The following is a 20,015-nucleotide window of genomic DNA, read 5'->3' as shown; positions in this document are numbered from 1 at the left end:
GCTTTAATGACAAATGTTTATCTTTCATATAAATTAAAATATTTTTTTTTAGAATGGAAATTGGCGAGTTCTGAGTAGTGTGATTTCTATTTTGCAATATTCTATAAAATTTTGCCTCCAACAGCAACTTTCTTTTCCTTTAAACCAAAAAACTGAATCATAAAAGCTCTAGCAACAGCCCACAACCGGTATGTAATTCCATCTACAGAATCAGTTGGGGGGGGGGGGGGGGAAGGAAAACACTTCACTTTTTCGTGACACTGTTTTCTTTTTACAGAAGCAAATTACTCTACCACAGCTGAAGAAGCTTCATTACAAAAAAACTGAAACAAACTATCAAAAATAAAAATAGTTCTTTTGGATCGTCTTATTTAATTTCAGAAAATATTTTACCTGTTGTTTTTTGCTCCATTTTTTCAGTTAAGAGCTCCAGATCCAAGTCATCTTCATCATCTATATCTTTCAAATCCTTCTTGTCAAACCATCTTGACACAGCATCATTCACGATTTCATCGCTGCTGGCTAAGCCCAACAGCAATGGATTTTTTGGTTCATTGTCTTCTTCACTGAGGTCAGAGAGCTCGTCTTCATCACTGCCACGACTGAACAAATAGGAGAAAAAATTACACGTCAAATACGTAATATAAAAATTTGTAATTAATTCAAATTAACATATCTGAAAAATATCTTGTTACTTTCAGTAGTAGTTACTTCAACTGAACACAAAAACAGTAGCAAGTTTATAGATTTTCAATACAAATATTAAATATTTTTAATGTACGAAGTTTTGTATAATTAATATGCATAAAAAGAGAAACAAATTCAATTGACTGTTCCAAATTAAGCTTCTTTTTAACAGACGTTTGTTATGAGTACAGTTGAACCTTGATTAAACAAATCAGATAAGACCATCAGTTTCATTAGTTAAATCAGGATAGAGATGATCATAAATAGATGTAACAATTATGAAGAAAGAAAAGTTAAATCTTTGGGTTACACATCACTGGGGGAAAAAAAAACTCAATCTCCCACATCAAACTTCGGGAGTATTCAGGAAAGAAAACATTTCTTTACAATTCAAGCTCTAAGGTGTTGCCTAAGCAAAGTCCTGTGCTACAGTTTATCTATCAAGTTATCTACTGTTTATCTAAGTTTATCTACTAAGTTATCTACTGTTTATCTACTAAGTTATCTACTGTTTATCTAAGTTTATCTACTAAGTTACCTACTGTTTATCTAAGTTTATCTACTAAGTTATCTACTGTTTATCTAAGTTTATCTACTAAGTTATCTACTGTTTATCTAAGTTTATCTACTAAGTTATCTACTGTTTATCTGAGTTTATCTAATCTGTTTTTCATGCTTAAACCTGTTAACAGAAAATGAATTTAAAAAATAATTGAGAGCTGCTGTTCATCAAATTACAATAAAAATTATAACACGTCTGTAAAAAAAAGAAAACTGCATACAGTGAAACTCCGGTTTATGAGCATAATTTGTCCAATGAACATGCTCGTAATCAGAAACACTCATATATGAACTTACCTATAGGAAATAATGGAAACTGAAAGGATTCATTGAATGAATCAATCACACCAACCACGATTCTTTACAAAGATAGAGAGTGCAGACAAATTAAAATTTCGTATGTTACTTTACATTTTGTATTGAAGGCACATGGATTTTTTTTTCAAATGGTACAAAAAAAAGCTGTGCTTCATTTAGGAATTTTCACTTGTATTAACACCCAACAAGAGGATGAGACAGTCTTTCATGGACTTGTGATAAGAATGGCATTCCCATAGTCAGTAATGCCTTAACAAATGGACCCAAGAAGAAGTCCTTAGTCAAACAGGGGCCACAATTATTGAAAGTTTTATGAGTATGAAAGTTACATAAAATGTTTTTGTTCATTTGGTTTTTCATGAAAACAATAAAAGCGGTCTAGAATAATGCTTGGACTCGTCCCCTGAACTTGTTAAGACAGTCATGTTCATGTGACGCATAAGACCACACTAATATAGATGAGCCCTCTTTCATAAGAAGTTTTTGGTATACAAATGATTCATATTAATAAATAATTATTCATATTAAGAGAAACTGCTAGTTTGAGTCAAATTTTATTCAAAATTTTTGCTCGTCCTTCAAAACACTCGCAAACCAAGTTACCCATAATTTGAAATGACAAAAATCAATATCTATATTAGCTGTTACCATACAGAATGCTTATTATTATTTTTATAAATATTTTTACTGTTAGATAATCTGACTCACTTTTGGACAGTTTCGAATTCCATATCTTCGTCTTCACTGTCTGATGATTCTTTTGGTAGCTCTACATCTTTCGCATGCACCAAACGCTCATTCTCTTCCTCCCTGTTATAAGTCACATAGCTTCCACGGAATTGTGGGAATTCCTCTGCATCCATATTGTTTTCATCGTCTTCTTTCAACACTGTATTGCTATCTTCCAATTTCATTAATTGCTATAAGCAAAAGAAAAAGTCATAAATAAGTTTTCAAAATTCACAAAATTGTTTTCATCACTCAGAATTTATATTTGTATACTTTTCATCCTAAAACTGTCTAAATGGTAGGAAATATACATTCCTGTATCAGTAGGAACACCCCCCAACCATGATTTTTAACATTAACAAGCAAATACAGTCTCAAACTGAAACCAAAAAAATTCCTTGATTTAACTACTATTATTGATGAAAAATCTGACGGAAAGTCAAACTCCTGTTAAATAAATAATAAACCTTGATAAGACAAATAGTTTTCACACTATCCTCAACTTATTCTTATTGTCTATCATTGCCTGAAATAAAAAATTGGGATATTTTATTTTCTAAGATTTGACCTTAAGCTCTTCTTCAGAGACAAACAAAAAAGTGAGGGGGGACAAGAACCTATTCCTTTTTGAATGAAGGAAGCAATAAAAAGTAAAAACGGTGTCATGGGAAGGGTTTCATTGACCAGTACCATAAAACATTGTGTTGTAATCATGTTTTAGATTTCAGTAGAGAAATGGAGTTAGTCACTTCAAGTTTGTGCTCTCGGCAAACAAAAAATGATGGTCATCAGAAAAGAAAAAGTTTGATCTCATAAAGTTTCAGATGAATGACTCAGTATTTCTGTGCATAGACTCTAGTGATGATTATGAAGAAATAGAAACACATTTAACAAATTACTCAGGCTTAGATACTTAAGCTTAAAGGTTTATCACACATATCAGTTCAGTCTTCATTCAGCAAGTGTTACAAAAACACAAATACTTCAAAATACGAACAATTTCATTTTATTTAGGCTATTCAATATCTCCATTGTAAAGATAAAAAGGATGAATTTAATTTACTTAAAACAACAATAACCCAGGCCTTGGTATCACATCATTGGGTGATGAAACAGAGCTACCATTTTTAAGCAAAAAATCACAGTGTAGTGTAGGTAAAGTGTAACTCAAGACTATCATGTCATGCGAAGTGCTGTGTTTGATTCAGTCATAATTGTGGTGGAGTTCAATAATTTTTCTTTTACAAGATGTTAAGACTTAAGGTTTCAAAATGTTCTATTTGAATGCATAGCTGCCAACTTTGGGGAATTCGAGAGGCTTTTGCGTGGATCCAAATTCCGTACAAAAATAAATATAAAAGGGATCTTATAAAATATTTTATGGATTTTTCATTAGTGAAAGGGAAAATTTAGGGATATTTTCGCAAAAACCATGACACAGTGCAAACCATCGCCAATCATGGCCAACCAGTAGGTTAAAGTCCTTGGATTAAATTACATCTCAAAAATCATATCTCGCTAACCAAAAAATCTCCGTTGGGCCAGAAATGAGACACATGTATAAAGCAGAACACACGATCATACCAATTTTGGATTTCGAAAGGCCGGATTGATGCTTGCTGATTGGCTAATTATTTTTTCTCCCCACAAATGAAATTTCTTTTTTGATTTGACGAAATGGCGATACAATGCTCAGGAAGCAGCAGTTCTTTTTTCGGGTAAATTCTTGGGGAATATTTTTCCCCAAATGTAGGGATTTTGTACAATCACAGGCAAAATTTGGGAGCTATAAGAATTTTTTGGGAGTCCAGAAGATTGAGTAGAAATTCGAAAGCCTCCCGGAAAATCTGGGAGACTTGGCAGCTACGTGAATGTATTTTTCAACCAGTTATGAGAATTTGAAAAAGCTGAAAACCACAAATGTGTTAGAAGGCTTATAAAAAGTGTTTCAATTTAAGGCCAATGATTGCAAAGCAAGTTTTGAACCACTAGATCCCCACAGAAAACATCTATGCTTAGTGGTGTGGCCAAAGTAGAAAAATGAAAGAGGAATTCAGATGGTTCAGTTCACTGATCATTCTTCAGTTGACGAAGAGGCTCTGGTACACCTCACTGAAAAATTGATAGGTACCAGGACCTGGTTGGTTAGTAAATCAAAATAAAACATTGGTTCAGGATTGTTTGAAGCCGCTCTTTGAATCAACTTTGCAGGAAAGGCAGGATTTAACCCCCAAAATTCATGAATAAAGGATGCAACATGTCTTGTATGTCTCTGGAATGCACAAATCGTATACACTGAACATCCCTATAAACTAGACTGCACAATCATTTAAGGGATTTTTTTTTTATTTGTTTGAAAACAATGTGTTCAGTATAACTTTTAAAAATTTCTTTATCATTATACGAAATATCACAACTAATAATTTCATCATTTTTCCCTTAAAAAATGCTTCATTTACAATGAACTTATCAAGTTCAAACCATTTTTGCACTTTTACAATTTTGACATTGTGTACTGGAGAGAAAAGAGACTGTTACTAATTCATTCAAATAATTAACACTCACCTGTTTGTTGATGACCTTTTTGATAGAGAACAGCTCTCTATCCTCATCAATGATGGGTTCATCATCTTGGATGATCATTTTCAAATCCATTCTTTCTCTGATTTTTCTTCTTTCTTTCAATAATTTCTTTTTCTTCTTTTTCAGCTCTTTGTATTTCGTAAACTCTAGCTCTTTAGCTTCAGCTATCGCATTTTCTATCTCAATTTCCTCCGCATCTCCACTTGCATTTTCAGAAGGGACTCTGAAATTAAACATGAATAGTGACACACGTGTCAAGACATTCTAGATTTTTATTAGCTGATAATTGCAACAAAATTATCATCTACTTCTGTTACATGCGCAATCACAGAATCCCTATATTGTTTACCAGGATTTGCAACATTCTGGTGAAATATAGAAATTTGCTGCTTTGCATTTCATTACATTCATTAAATTAAATTTCATTACACTCATCACTTTTGCAAGTGATGATATATATCTCCTAGAATGATGTTGGTAAGTTTAGTAAATATATTGAAATATCACTTTAATTTAACCTTTATCAGAGACGATACTTTTTCTTTAGCATTTGAAGGCCACCCTGATCCATCAGCTGATTAACAGCCATCATATTGGGAAATAAAAATAAAGCTTTAATGTCTCCGGCTTTGAGTTTGTCAGTCACAGGATGGAAAGGTGCATTGTCAAGTAGCAGCACAGCATTTCTCGTCAAATTGTGGTCTTTCAAATATTTTTCTATAGTTGGTACAAATTCATTTCGGAAACAGGTTTTAAATATTTCTGAATTCATCTATGTTTTCTTTTCACATGTATAACGTAGAGGTAATGATTCCTGATTTTTCAGTTTCTTAAAAATTTTAGGGTTTTTGAACAAGAAATCAATACTGGGTTCTTTTTCTTATTCAATCCATGATGATTTCATTACATTGCTTGTCATATAAGTCCAGTGTGAACCCGCCCTTCCCAAGCTGCTCTGACATATGCAAACTAGTTTTGAGGTGTGGCTATCACAGCGCAGGAGATTTTTATGGTCGATTTTGGGTGACTATGCCTCAAAACCAATTTTTGTGCAGCTTGGAATCAGGTAATGTGGTGGTTGAGGACCCTGCTTAATGAAGAAAAGAGCGGGTTGCAGTTGAGGAAAAATAAGGACTTTGTACATCATAACTTATCATGGAGAATTATTATGCATTAATTTTTGACTAGGCCAGATAGTATGGAGGCTGGATAGTTGAGATTCTAATGTATAACATAACCAGCATTACTGATTGAATTGATCACCCTAGACCACAGGTTCTTAACTGTGTATGTGCTGCCAACCTCTTTATCAGGTTTCTCAAGGATTCAAAGGTTTCTCGAAGAAACTCTTTATTAAACTGCTCTGGGGAGCTATGGATTAGTGTTGGTTAGGGAAAGGGGTGCCATGGGTGAAAAAATTTGAGAACCCCTGTCCTAGACCTAAGTTTATGCATAATAACAATAATAAGCACATTTAAGTAATTATTGATGACTTGTCAAATTTATCAAAACAGACTGGGGAAATGATACATATTCACTAGTAAATGTGAAAAAACAAGAGACCTGGGTTCGAGTCCCCGTGAGGGCAGAGATGTTTAGGATCCTTTCCTAAACATCAATACAGTTAACCCTCGGTTTGTGAGCAATTCAGTTTATGAACTAATCTTGGTTTACAGACATGCAAAATGGCAAGAATCCTGAAGGAAACTTATTTCAGAAGTGAGAGATTATAATTTTCAACCGAATTTGGTTGAAGAATCATATTTCATCAGAATAAAATTCTCATCATCAAATATGGCTCCTGCATTGTTTCAAACTTTGCAAAGCTCGGGAGAAAAAAACCTTCTCGAATATGTTTTACAATGATATCTGACACAGAATTAATAGTCAGTAACTTCTGGACACATTATTTTATCATCCTACATTGCATAATTCTTATTTACAAAGCTTAGCAGCGAGTGTCATACAGAGAATCATCAATTTGGCTTGGAGTATATTTTATGGCCAGGTAGCATTGCAAACTAGGATTTTGAGGGCTTTGTCACTGAGATTAGATGATACATATTCACGAAACTAGACTTTGCCCTACTGTTTGCATTGTTTTTATTCAGCTTGCATTTCATCTCTTTCGAATTATGGTAATTTTTTCAGTATTGGTTTGATGATAATGATTGGTTGAGTTGCACAAGGGCTGTTGTAAAAGTTCACGCTAGAAATCTTTGAGTTTCAAGAACGGATTAATTCATTTGACACCAATTCCTATGGGGAAAAATTCTTTCAGTTTGTGAACAATTCAGTTTAAGAACAGATTTCAGGAAAGAATTATGTTCATACACCAAGGGTTGACTATCTCTTCACTCAGCTAGTTTTCTGTATAAAAAATATGATATATTCACAATACATGAGCAGGCCAGTGATTTAATACAAATACAAGACCACAACAGGCAAAATGCCCAATGAGGTGGCTTAGAAAAAAATGCATATAACAAATATGGATGTCATATATTTTTAAAATACAGCAACCCAATTAAAAATGTAATTATGAAAACTATATATACACATATATACTATATATAGATGATAAAATATTATAAAATGCCCATAAAAAATATTTATGTTTGTCTTATTCAAAGTATGGATAGCTTCTCGATTCACCCCAACATGTTTATCGTATTTCTTTTTGAACGTGTCAATTGTGTTACAATTTACTACCCCTGAGGTAAAGCTATTCCATTTATTAACAACCCTATTAGAGAAAAAGAATTTCACATAGTCTCTCTCTCCAGATTTATCACATTTACCATAACATGTACTCTAAACCTACACATATATTGGAAAAAGCACATCTAAAATCTATACATTACAAATTTCACAAACAGTATCACAAACATACTTATAAGAAAAAAGGCAAAAGATAGTTCAAATGAATAGAAATTTGTTTGAATTTTAAAAAAAAAACCTGAGGGTTCCTATGGATACCCATAGGTCTCTAAGAGACCTGAACCTGATGCTAATTAAGTAATTAATAATTATAATTAACTAATGATATAATTTACTCCAAACAATAAATGCCACAATTAAATGAATTAATTCACCATCATGAACTTAGTTCCTGATGCTTATTAATCACCAACTATAAATATTTGGTAATTATAATTTATGAACAATTAACCTAATGAACTTGTTAGTTCCTGGCAGTAATTAATAATTATGATAAATTAAAAGTTCATACTGTTTGAAGTAAATTCTGGATTCCCAGCAAAAACTGCTTCATAATTTCCCTGACCAAAACCCCCATAGAAATAAATATAAAGTTATATTTCAAAATCTTAACCTTCCGAAATTTTTGTTTTCCGAGTTCCTTCACAGAACTTTTCACTGACTTTCAAATATTTCTATATTTCCCTGACTTTTGCGTAAAATATTTTACATTTTCCCTGATTCTCAGGTTGCTGAAAATCCTGAAATTAATTAATTAATGATAATTACTGAATACTCTGTTCCAGCAACCCCTAAAGCAGAATGTTTTGCATTGTTCTGCAACAAGTCCTTGGCTGACTGGAAATGTTCTGCAGCGAAAATCACCATAATAGTGTTTTCCACACTTTTCTTAAAATTCTTCCAGATTGTTTTGCAGTAGCACTGATTGTTCTATGATGTATATCACCGATTTTGGCATATTTTGATTTGGGGTCAAGAACATTAATAAGTTCCTGGTGGTTAATTTAATTAATAATTATAATTATTAAGTAACTTCAATTATGAAATAGTTATAATTAATAAACAACAGGAACTTAAGTTATGATGGTTGATTGGTTTACAGACGTGCCAACTTTTAGAATCCAGAAATTCTCCCGAAGGGGGATACCCCCCTCCTACGCAGTACTCATAGACTCGATCAAAAAAAAAAATTCACAAAAATTTTTTTTTTAATCAGTTAAGAAAAAGTTCCCTTCTTCCCCCCCCCAAGGCAGGTTCTGCACTGCCTCCCCCCCCCCCCCCCCGAGCAGAATATAATTCCACGTCAGTCTTTCCATGCAGAATAGAGAAATCACATCTACATACTGTTCATAAAACATAAGTGTTTCCTTCCGTGGATGCTATCAGTGATTGATAATCTTGGATATATGAACTCTTAAGAGCTTTATACAGCTTAAAGTTTTATATTTTATTTCTGAAGACATATTTAATTGGAGAAAACAATTAAGAAACTTCAAAATACAAAGCTGCTAACAAAAAAATTTGTGTTTACCGCGCGGCTGTTAATGGAATACAATAACAATTATATAGGAATTTCGGCAACCAAGGGCTTCCCCATGATAAATGAATGCCGATAAATGCTATGTAAACAAAGTCACGTCTTTGCCAGTTGCTTAAATGTGATCACAAAGACTTTTTTTTACGGCTGCTCGATGGAAATGACCACGGCTGTCCTCTATGGGTGTTTTCCCTAACGACGAGGCAGTCATTGACATCATGACAACGTGAAAGCTCGCATAAAATCTAATTTTCTGCCAAAATCCGGAGAGTTGGCAGGTCTGTGTTTATTAAAAACAGGTTTTGACTTGGTGAAAGTCCCAAAATGAAAACATTTGCAAGAGTTTTTTTTGCACTTTTACCAACTTACCCATTACCAAAAACCAGCCTGCTTTTACCGAAAAAAATAATAAACATATATATATATATATATATATATATATATATATATATAATTGTATTTGTACACAAAACTGTATATAATTGTATTTCATCCATAAAAAAAATGACTAATGAAAGTATCATCTAATTACTGAGTAGTATTTTCCATTTCCTCTACTTTCTTGATTGAATCATGTAATTTTGCTCTCCATTTCAGAAGCGCCCTATAATATGAAAATGAATAAAAATATAAGGAAATAAGTACTGAAAAATAATAAATTCAAAAATTTGTTTCTAGTCACAACTCCAAGAATTTCAAAAGCTGGCAGACAACTCTCAAACCAAAGTATAATATCATTATATATCATTATAGAATTTCAACTGAATACATAAATTAATAAAAATACAAAGGCGACACAACAGGCAAAATTTCAACGAGCTGGCTGAAAAATTCTGCCCATAAATAACGTGGAGTTGGAAGTAATTTCAGCTTGCCAGGATTTGAACCTGGTTACCTGAGAATTTTACCTGCCTAACCTGATTCCTTAACAGTACTAATGATGTGATGAATAAAATAAATTTATATCACAGTAAACAATGCTTAGTGGAATCACTAATAATGCAATTTGCTCAGTCTCTGAAAGCCTCATAGCAGTATAAATTAATTAGAAGTTCAGGAAAAGATATACGTTTTTATTGTGTTGTGAGTTAAAAAGAACCAGAGCTGACCGGTTTTCACACAAATAGGAAAGATGATCATCTTATTAGCATCTGCATTTTTTGGATATAGTTATCAATTGGTTATTGCTACCAAAAACCTCGGGTTCTAAAGTAATGACTTCAAGTGGCATGCACTTTAATTAGAAACATTTTTACATTAAGCTCTAAAGAAAATTAATAACTACTACTCACTTTATTTCACGTTTTCCAAGAACTTTAATATCCATACAATACTCTTTAATATCAGCATTAGTAGTTCTATGATCTCTGATATCGTCATCATCAAAAATTATCTAAGGGAAAAAAGTGAGAATAAATATTGTAACAAATGTTAGAAATTCTTGAGAAAAAATTACCTACACATATTCAAAACTTTCTTCTGTCCATCAAATAAAAAACAAAATATTTTTTTCTCTTTGAAAATGAGTGATTTTAAGAAAATAAATGAATTTATGGCATAAGTGCTGAAATGAATGATAATTTTATTTTATGAATCTCATCTTCAGGGAAAAGAAAAATTCAAGTGCTTTCAAAAAAAAAAGTTTGTTTTTTTTTAAATCAAACTTATGTTACCAATCGGAAATATTGGCCATTAAAAGGCCAAACTACAATAACTTCGAATCACCATGAGCAAACATACACAAAAGCCATTCTTTCCAACATTTAATCATTAAACAGCTCCCATTTAAAATAGATGATGAGCCTTGAATAAGGGGCCCAATGTGGGGAGGGAGCAGATTTACTGACTTTCAATGGGAAGGGGGGGGGGGTTTGACTGATGTTCACATCATCAATCACCCTTTATAAAAATAAGAAATATTCTTGATGGCATCTTTACTAGGAATGTGAAAAACCTTTCCCTAGTTTATGGGCACCTAAACTATTGATAAGTCCTCAGAAGACCTCACGATCTAAACAGATGCTCCCCACCATGTTCTGTCTCACTCATGGGGGGAGGAGAGAGATTGGGCAAACGGTTTTGTGTCCACTCAGTGCGTTACATACTCTTCAAACAGGTGGAGTGTGGTTCGCTGGTGGTGTGCATGGTGATGGGAAGGGGCATTGTCTATTTTTGTTATGCCACCCCATGTATATTCTCGAAGGGCAATCCCAATCAAAGACGTACGCAGGATCAAGAAGGCACAAAAGACTTATGGGGGGGTGGGCCTCAATGAATTTTTTAAAAAGAAATTTTGAGTTCTTAGCCTTCGAACAGCATTGAAATTAAAAGAAATTGATTATAATAACATATAAAGGTATTTTTGTATGATATTTAATTTTTCTAAAAATATATTTTGCATCAAAAATAAATATTTGATCATCTGTGTGTGAGGGCAGGGGGGGGGGGGATCATGAAGAGCTTTGCTGGAAAAGGAAGGAGGCAAAAACAGCTAAAAATCTACTGATATAATACTTGAATGGCACCCAATCATTGCTGAAATGCTATCTGATAACTTGCAATATAAAAAAAAAAAAAAAATAGAAACAGAGCATATTAAACTCATTGTGATAAGAGCAGTTTTACTGTTAAAAATAAAGAGTAAAAAAATTTCGGGAAGGAATTATTTGGGCACTTTTGACTTTTTAATGTGCAAAATATTTTAAACTGTTTCTTTTGATGCTTTAACAAATACAAATACAACGCCACAACAGGCAAAATGCCCAACGAGGTGGCTGTTATTAAGGAATGAAAAATGACTAATTTTTCACCTCTGTACAATTAGCTAGAAGTTCCACATAGTTTTCACTGAAGATAAACTCTGATGCTTTCAACTTTGAGTAAACAGATTTATCTCCAGCCTCATAACCCTCTGCTTTCTTCTTCTTAAGGGGGTTCTGTAAGAGCAGTTTCTTACTATCTGCTTTAGCTTCAACGTCTTGAAATAGATGAGCTGAGTCTAGAAATTTTGGGTCAATTTTGTCTGGTGCTATATAGCCTTCACAGATTACAAAAATCTCAGCAGATTCGTTTCTTGATGCTTGAGGTTTGGTCACATGCACCTATAAAAACAAGAAATAATGTTGTTTTTAGACTTTTATCATTTATCAGAGGAAGGTTTATGAGGTGCATGAAGTACTATACACCTATTATACAAATCTGAAAGACAACAGGTATAAAATTAGATATAAAAAATATTTTCTCGAAGTTGCAAAGATTTTATATGAACAAGCGAATTCTATAGGAAAAATACAGATGTAAAATTCTTGAGCATAATCTTTAGGGGAATATTCAAAAATATTCTTTGGAACGACTACCATTATAAATAACTTGAGAATATTCATATTATTCCTGATGAGAATGTTCCCCAGTTATTTATAATAGTATTACTCTTTCAGAGAATAGTCTCAATATTTATAATATATATTACAATAAATAATCTCTATAAATAACCTGAGAATATTCTTACCAAAGAGAATATTCTCTGGAAGGACTATTATAAATAACTTGAGAATAATTTTTATTATTTTCGATATGAATATTCTTTAGTAATTTATAATAGTAGTCCTTCCAGAGAATAAACTGAAGAGCCAAAAAAACTGGTACACCTGCCTAATATCGTGTAGGGCCCCCACGAGCACGCAGAAGTGCAGCAACACGACGTGGCATGGACTCGACTAATGTCTGAAGTAGTGCTGGAGGTAATTGACACCATGAATCCTGCAGGGCTGTCCATAAATCCGTAGGAGTAAGAGGGGGTGGAGATCAATTCTGAACAGCACGTTGCAAGGCATCCCAGATATGTTCAATAATGTTCATGTCTGGGGATTTAGGTGGCTAGCGGAAGTGTCTAAAGTCAGAAGAGTGTTCCTGGAGCCACTTTGTAGCAATGCTGGACGTGTGGGGTGTCGCATTGTCCTGCTGAAATTGTCCAAGTCCGTCGGAATGCACAATGGACATGAATGGGTGCAGGTGATCAGACAGGATGCTTACGTACCTGTCAGAGTCGTATCTAGACGTATCAGGGGTCCCATATCACGCCAACTGCACACGCCCCATACCATAACAGAGCCTCCACCAACTTGAACAGTCCCCTATTGACATGTAGGGTCCATGGATTCATGAGGTTGTCTCCATACCCGTACACGTCCATCAGCTCGAAGCAATTGAAACCGAGACTCGTCAGACCAGGCAACGTGTTTCCAGTCCTCAACAGTCCGATATCGGTGTTGTCGGGCCTAGGCGAGGCGTAAAGCTTTGCGTCGTGCAGTCATCAAGGGTACACGAGTGGGCCTTCGGCTCCGAAAGCCCATATCGATGATGTTTGGTTGAATGGTTCGCACGCTGACACTTGTTGATGGCCCAGCATTGAAATCTGCAGCAATTTCCGGAAGGGTTGCACGTCTGTCACGTTTAATGATTCTCGTCAGTCGTCGTTGGTCCCGTTCTTGCATGATCTTTTTCCGGCCGCAGCGATGTCGTAGATTTAATTTTTTACAGGATTCCCGATATTCACGGTACACTCGTGAAATGGGCGTACGTGAAAATCCAAATTTCATCGCTACCTCGGAGATGCTATATCCCATCTCTCGTGCACCGACTATAACACTACGTTCACTTAAATCTTGATAACCTGCCATTGTAGCAGCAGTAACCGATCTAATAACTATGCCAGACACTTGTTGTGTTATATAGGCGTTGCCGACCACAGCCCTGTACTCTGATTGGTTCCATGTCTCTTTATTTGCATACGCATGCCTGTACCAGTTTTTTTGGCTCTTCAGTGTATTATCAATATTATATTAAAATATAAATAATTTCTATAAATACTTGCAAATATTCTTATTATTCTTGATGCAGGGGTGCAAGTGCCCCTCATCCATTTTGGAGCAGAAATTTTGAAAATGGAGCAGAACTAAAAACTAACTGTATCTGCATTTTCTGTGAAATGCCCATAGTTTTGCCAAAAATGGTTGAAATAAATAATTCTAAATAAATTTCCTTCACAAATTAAAGTCCATTTAAATTTTTTCTGAAGTATCTTATCTGTCACTACTAAAACATGAATTACTGAAATGATGAATAAAAAGTATACTGAAAATCTAGGCAGCAAGAATTTCTGCTGCTTGAACACCAAAATCTTATTCATTATGATATAGCAAAAAAAAGTCCATGCAGAATATAATAAGGGTTTCCGTGAAAAAAAGTTAGCTTCTCACAGAATTTAAAATGATTAAATTTAAAAGCGAAATGGGAAAAAAACATGAAAAATATAAATACCTTATTTACTTAAACAATTTCTCAACATAATAGCATGTTAATAAATTAAAAATGTTTTCTCAGCCTGAAGCCTGTTACAATATTTTCTATATGAATCAAGAGTCGTTTTCAAAAGTTCAGTATCTTAATAGCAATTTTTTTCGAATTTTTCATGCCCTTGAACATAAGATTCTATGTGTCTTATTCTTTTAAAGCATTGGATGGACAGATTTTTTCACTGTTCAGACTTTTGTTAACAATGAACTCTCTTTCACTGTCTGCGTTACCATGTGCTAAAGATAAAAAAAGCCTTCACTGAAACTGTCAAAATTTTGAACTTTGAGCTTCTTTCAAGGTTACAAAGTTTGAATATGTCCACCCAATATCTATCTATTCTCTGAACTGATTTCACTTCTTGTAATTCTTTGCATTGCATTGCAGTGCAATCCATTCATTGCACATAATTAATAGTTCTGTTGGTGATACAATGTTAAACAACATCCAAGCAATACGTGAGGGAGTAATGTACCATCCCAGTAATGCACGAGAGGGAGTGCGAAAAGCAAGAAGAGGGTGCGAACATTTCATTCTCTCCAACATGTTTTGGAAAGGTAGGACATTAATATAAAAAAGGTATCTCACAGAAGTTATGCAAAATAAGCACATGCTCCTAGTGCAAACTCCTTCTTTTGACTATTGTTAAGAGCATGCTCCTCCCCCACCAATGCAGGGGCAGACCGTGCAGCCATATTGGGTGCCGCTCTAGGAGGGGTGCCAAAATGGAGTTGAAAGGGTGGGAAAAGCTTTGTCGACCAAAAAAATAGGTTCTGCATGGGTAAAGATTTTTTCCTCGAACCGCCCCTGTTCGCCAAATCTGGATTTTCGCGATGTGAAATTGTCATGATCGGCAACCGCAAACGATAACCACACGACCGCATAGTGGCTATATGACAAACCTATGGATATTTTAGCTGGAGTTTTTACAGATCCCGTTTTTTCCCAACGATCTCCGAAAAATTTCGGTAATTTAAACGAGTAAACCAATCCCCCTTTTCGATTCTTCGCAAAGGCACGTGTGCAATCTTATGGGAAATAAAGCAAATTTACGGCGCAGATACACTATCTTTGAACGCAGGTTGGTAGCGGAAAAATTAGTTATTTTCAGTATATAACCAGCAGGAGAAAAAACGCTCTCCAAAAATCGGAAAATTCGGCATATTCATTCAGGGACTTGATAGACCGCGGGTTATACCACAATAATGGTACATGACCGTTATTGGACTATTTCAAAGTATTACAACTACTTTCCAGGGTCACGAGATGATGCGATTGTAGTAGATGGTGGGAAGTGAAAAAGAAGTTTTCCCTTCCATATCTTTTTCCTTATAACCCCTTCCATATCTTTTTCCTTATAACCCCTTCCATATTACCTCTCTCTCTCTTTCAACCTCTTACTCTCTCAACCTCAACCTTTCTCAACCTCTTACTCTCTTTCCTTGAAAGAACGCGCCCCGTGAACAAAATTTTCATGCTTCTTTTTCCTAAATTCCGGGTATTAGTACTGCTAATGAACTAAGTGCATTAGAGGTACTTCCGTGAACCGCAAATGAGCAGGGATTCGGCGCCTTGGTGCACCATGTAGCAAGAGAACAGTTTCGACGCAGTTTGGTGCAGCTCTTGCACCTCTGTTGATGCGAATAGTTCCCAGTTATTTATAACAGTCCTTTCAGAAAATATTCTCAAGAATATTCATAATAATATACAGAGTGATTCAAAACTCAACATACAAACTTTTAAGGGAGGTAGAAAACACAAAAACAAAACAGTATCACAAAAAAAAAAATTCATAACTGTGGATGGTAAGAACTTTTAGCACTTGTGAAACTTAACATGTACACGTATTGTCCTCATTTAAAGTATTGCTAAATAAAGAGTTTTTCCACCCATTATTGACTTTGTTTATCCTTCAGCTGATCAGGTTGGGGTTTCCAGTCATACATTCCTATGTGATTCTGTTTTGTTTTTGCGTTTCCTACCTCCCCTAAAAGTTTGTACATTAAGTTTCGAATCACCCTGCATATTATAATAAATAACCTTTATAAATAACTTGAGAATATTCTCATTGAGGAGAATATTCAAGGATATTTTTTTGACTACTATTATAAATAACAAGAATAATCCTAACTATTTTCAATAAGAATATTCTCCAGTAATTTGTAATACCCCTAGTGATCCTTCCAGAGAAAATGCTCGAAACTATTCTTGGTCGAGAAGATGGGGATAAGTGAAGTTTGTAGCCCATAATATTAAACTTCAAATGCAAAAAAAAAAAAGAGACCAACATGGCTCTGAATTGCACAACTCGCAAAGAAATACAAGTGATACAAAATTTAAGAAAGAATGTGATTAAGAAATTTTAATCACATTGAAGAAAAGAACAGTTCTGTATCTTCTTAGAATGAAGGTGATTTTCTTTTTAATAGCTTCCTTTGTCAATCAAATTTTTTTTTGAAACTTGAAACCTCTTACTATGAAAGAGAATATTCTCTAACTAAATCTTGTCATTATGATTATGCCAAAAATTGTTTTGTTTGAAATGTTTCAGGCAAGGAAATCTGAATTGTACTTCATGATATAAACAAAATTGGTAAAAAAAAAATTTCATAATTCTTGTTCTACGAAAATATTCTCACCTAACATCACTAAGAAAAAACAAAAGTAGTCTGAGAACTTCAGAATTTATATGGTATTAATAGCCCACCACACACCATTTTGCAGCTGTAACCCTTTTCAGATCCTGTATGGGCAAACATGAGGATTGCTTTTACTCACTTTAGACATTCCTTTTATAAATTTAGTCATTTCAGTCATTCCTGAGGAGGATTCTTTAAGGTTTATGGGTGTTTTATCATTGAAGTCAGGAGAGGAATATCAAAAAAGAATATCAACAGCAAGAAAAAACAAGCTCCAAGATTGTGAGTAATGGGTCTGATGGATGGAGATGAAAACCATGAAATCAGTTGATAAAAATTTTTTACAAGATATACAGTCAAACCCTGATTTAACGCTACAACTTATTATGCATAATTCTGGTTCTATAGTTTGGTGTTATACCGAATCACAGTTTAATACATGTAAGGCCTAGAAATAGAGGATTTTTCATTGAAAATTTCTGGAGCTTAGCAGGTTTGGTGCGACAGGGGGGTACTATAATGGTGTCCGACTGTACATCAGGAAAAACAATTTCAAAGAGATTTTGAGACCAGATTTCCAAGCGCTCATAAAGAGAGCAGGAAAATATTTTGGGGAAATTGGCATTGGACCATGGGTACAGATCAGTAGCACCCAAATGGTGTGATATAGCATCCTATGGGTTCGAGAGATATTTTGACACCAAACTTAATTGAACACAGTAATAGGGCTGTGAGACGCCCAACTAGTGTGTCATGATACATTTGGATGCTCAGGATTAAGGGTATTGCAAGTATTGCAAGGTAAGTATTTAAAATTTTATCACTTTCGATGGTGCAGTGAATGTAGAAACTTATGTAATTTCTTGGTTACACAAATGTTTTGTAATTGTGACTTTACTTTGTATCTGGAGAACTCAAAATGAATAAGCTTTTCCATTTCTGACTGTCTGGTTGTGATAACTGTAATAAACATGATTACCAAGACCTACCTACTAAGTAAGACATCAATAAAAAGAAAACTGACAATAAAAAAAGTTTAATACATCAAAAAAATGGTGTAAATATAGTGCCTGCCACTTATGTGACTAATTCAGGCTTCAGGGTTTCTGATAACAATAACAGATTGATGATAATTGGAAACAAACTGAGAAGCAAATAAGATGACCATATGTTACATTTCATTTGTTTAAAAAAATGTCAGCTCTAATTTTTTTACACAAAACCGGCTCTCAAAAATGTTCAAGTGTGCCGCTGAATCATTTTTTTAGTGAAGATTTGAAAGAAGAACTGTTAAAGGTGGATAAAGATTTTTTTTATGCATGATACATTCTGTGTATTCCTGAAGAAAGTCTTTCCACTGGGGAACTGTGAATCTGATCAACTGAAAGGAAAAGACATAGCACTGGAGGAAATGGGATATTTTTTTACTTTACATTCGCCTACACTACAGGAAGATCATTGCAAAATAAGCGTTACATTTACATGGATTATAGTGGCTACTTTTGTCTGGTTAAAACATTATGGGCTCAGATATGTCTGATTCACCTTTAGCTTTGAAATGTGACTGAAAAACTTTGGGTGACAAAAAAAATGATATAAACAAAAATCTTAATTATATAAATATGATAAACAAACTTTTTCTTATGTTATAATATACATCTGATCAGTACATTGAGAAAGTGATAACAATAGCCAAATGATAACACTAGCTGTGATTCCACTAATGTAGTTTATTTTGTTTTTACCACTAATAGCTCTAAAAGTTGCAGCATGTTCTTGTGCTAAAAAAAATAATATTTTCCGACTAATAAGAACGAAGGGTTATCAGTTAAATTAAGGGTCTGCTATATAGCATATTTTTATTTATACTTGATATTGATCAGAAATAAAGTTATAGAATTTTACACAAATCAAAATTCAAGACAAATCAATATAATCATGCTTTTTCAATTAAAAAAATCATACTTTTTTAAAAAGTTTTCCGAAAACCCAAAGTAGAGCATTGTAATCTTTTGACCTGAAAACTTTGGTGATAAACCATCCATTTGGCATAAGTATTTCTGTAGCCAACTTCAATGCACTTAAAGTAAGATGAGCTGGAAAACAAAAAACACATAAATTCAAAGGAATAAAAATTTTAAGGACTAAGAATAATGGAATTATACAGCACACAATGTTTTTAATTACAAAACTGTGATATACAAAGCACTAAGAAAACAAAAAGTTAGGAAAAAACCTCAAAATCATAAATTATTCTTGCATAGCTGCTCAAATTGCATGGTTACAAATAAATATTATCTCCATAAAAATGTGGGCATACTTAATTCAAAAAAACTTGAATTCAATAAAAATCCCTAGTAATAGAATGAGATACATAAAGACCAGTATTTTGCCATCTTGTGAGCTCTTCATTCAACAATATTTTTTCTAAGAGAGAAAAAAACTAACAAGGACAAAACCTCAACTGTTTTAATGGTATTTCAATGTCTTAACAGCCCTCCATTAGTGTTGACTTGTCAACAATGTTGTTATTCTTTGTGAACTTGCATGCACACATACAGAATTAAAATTAAACACAATTTTACATCAATGATGTTTTAAGGAAAAAAATTTTTACCATGAAGATGGTTTAACACTTATAACATTCAAAATACTGTCAAACCCACAATTTAAAAAATCGGATAAAAAACAAACATTTTATTTTTTGAATGAAGAAAATCATCATATCCGGATTGAGTATAATGTAAATATATGCACAGGAACTTTAAAAAAAATTATTAAATGTTTGTTATATATCGGGATCTGACTGTAACTGCTGGTATTTATTACCATTACAGATTGTCAAGAAAAAAAGACTATGTATGCTGATCATTTCCCCGTGAGAGATT

The 20,015-nt window shown here is 33.7% G+C and overlaps 1 protein-coding gene across 1 annotated transcript in view; it reads right to left on the bottom strand.

The window, feature by feature from the left end:
- Positions 1-20,015, bottom strand: part of LOC149075218 (pre-rRNA 2'-O-ribose RNA methyltransferase FTSJ3) — a 36,435-nt gene that overhangs the window by 6,129 nt on the left and 10,291 nt on the right. The window contains exons 5-11 of the mRNA XM_089242505.1: positions 19,093-19,223; positions 11,947-12,237; positions 10,429-10,529; positions 9,669-9,740; positions 4,861-5,101; positions 2,275-2,486; positions 394-602 (exon numbers count right to left, since the gene is read on the bottom strand). Of these exons, the coding sequence (XP_089098631.1) occupies positions 394-602; positions 2,275-2,486; positions 4,861-5,101; positions 9,669-9,740; positions 10,429-10,529; positions 11,947-12,237; positions 19,093-19,223 (1,257 nt within the window). The remainder of the gene's footprint in view (positions 1-393; positions 603-2,274; positions 2,487-4,860; positions 5,102-9,668; positions 9,741-10,428; positions 10,530-11,946; positions 12,238-19,092; positions 19,224-20,015) is intronic.

Source organism: Pholcus phalangioides, unplaced genomic scaffold (genome assembly GCF_987345545.1).
Source record: "Pholcus phalangioides strain wild (caught in Gottingen) unplaced genomic scaffold, Ppha-v1.0 ptg000015l_1, whole genome shotgun sequence".
Lineage (NCBI taxonomy): Eukaryota > Metazoa > Arthropoda > Arachnida > Araneae > Pholcidae > Pholcus > Pholcus phalangioides.
The sequence above is the reverse complement of the archived record's forward strand: the minus strand, read 5'-3'. Positions and strand labels throughout refer to the sequence as shown.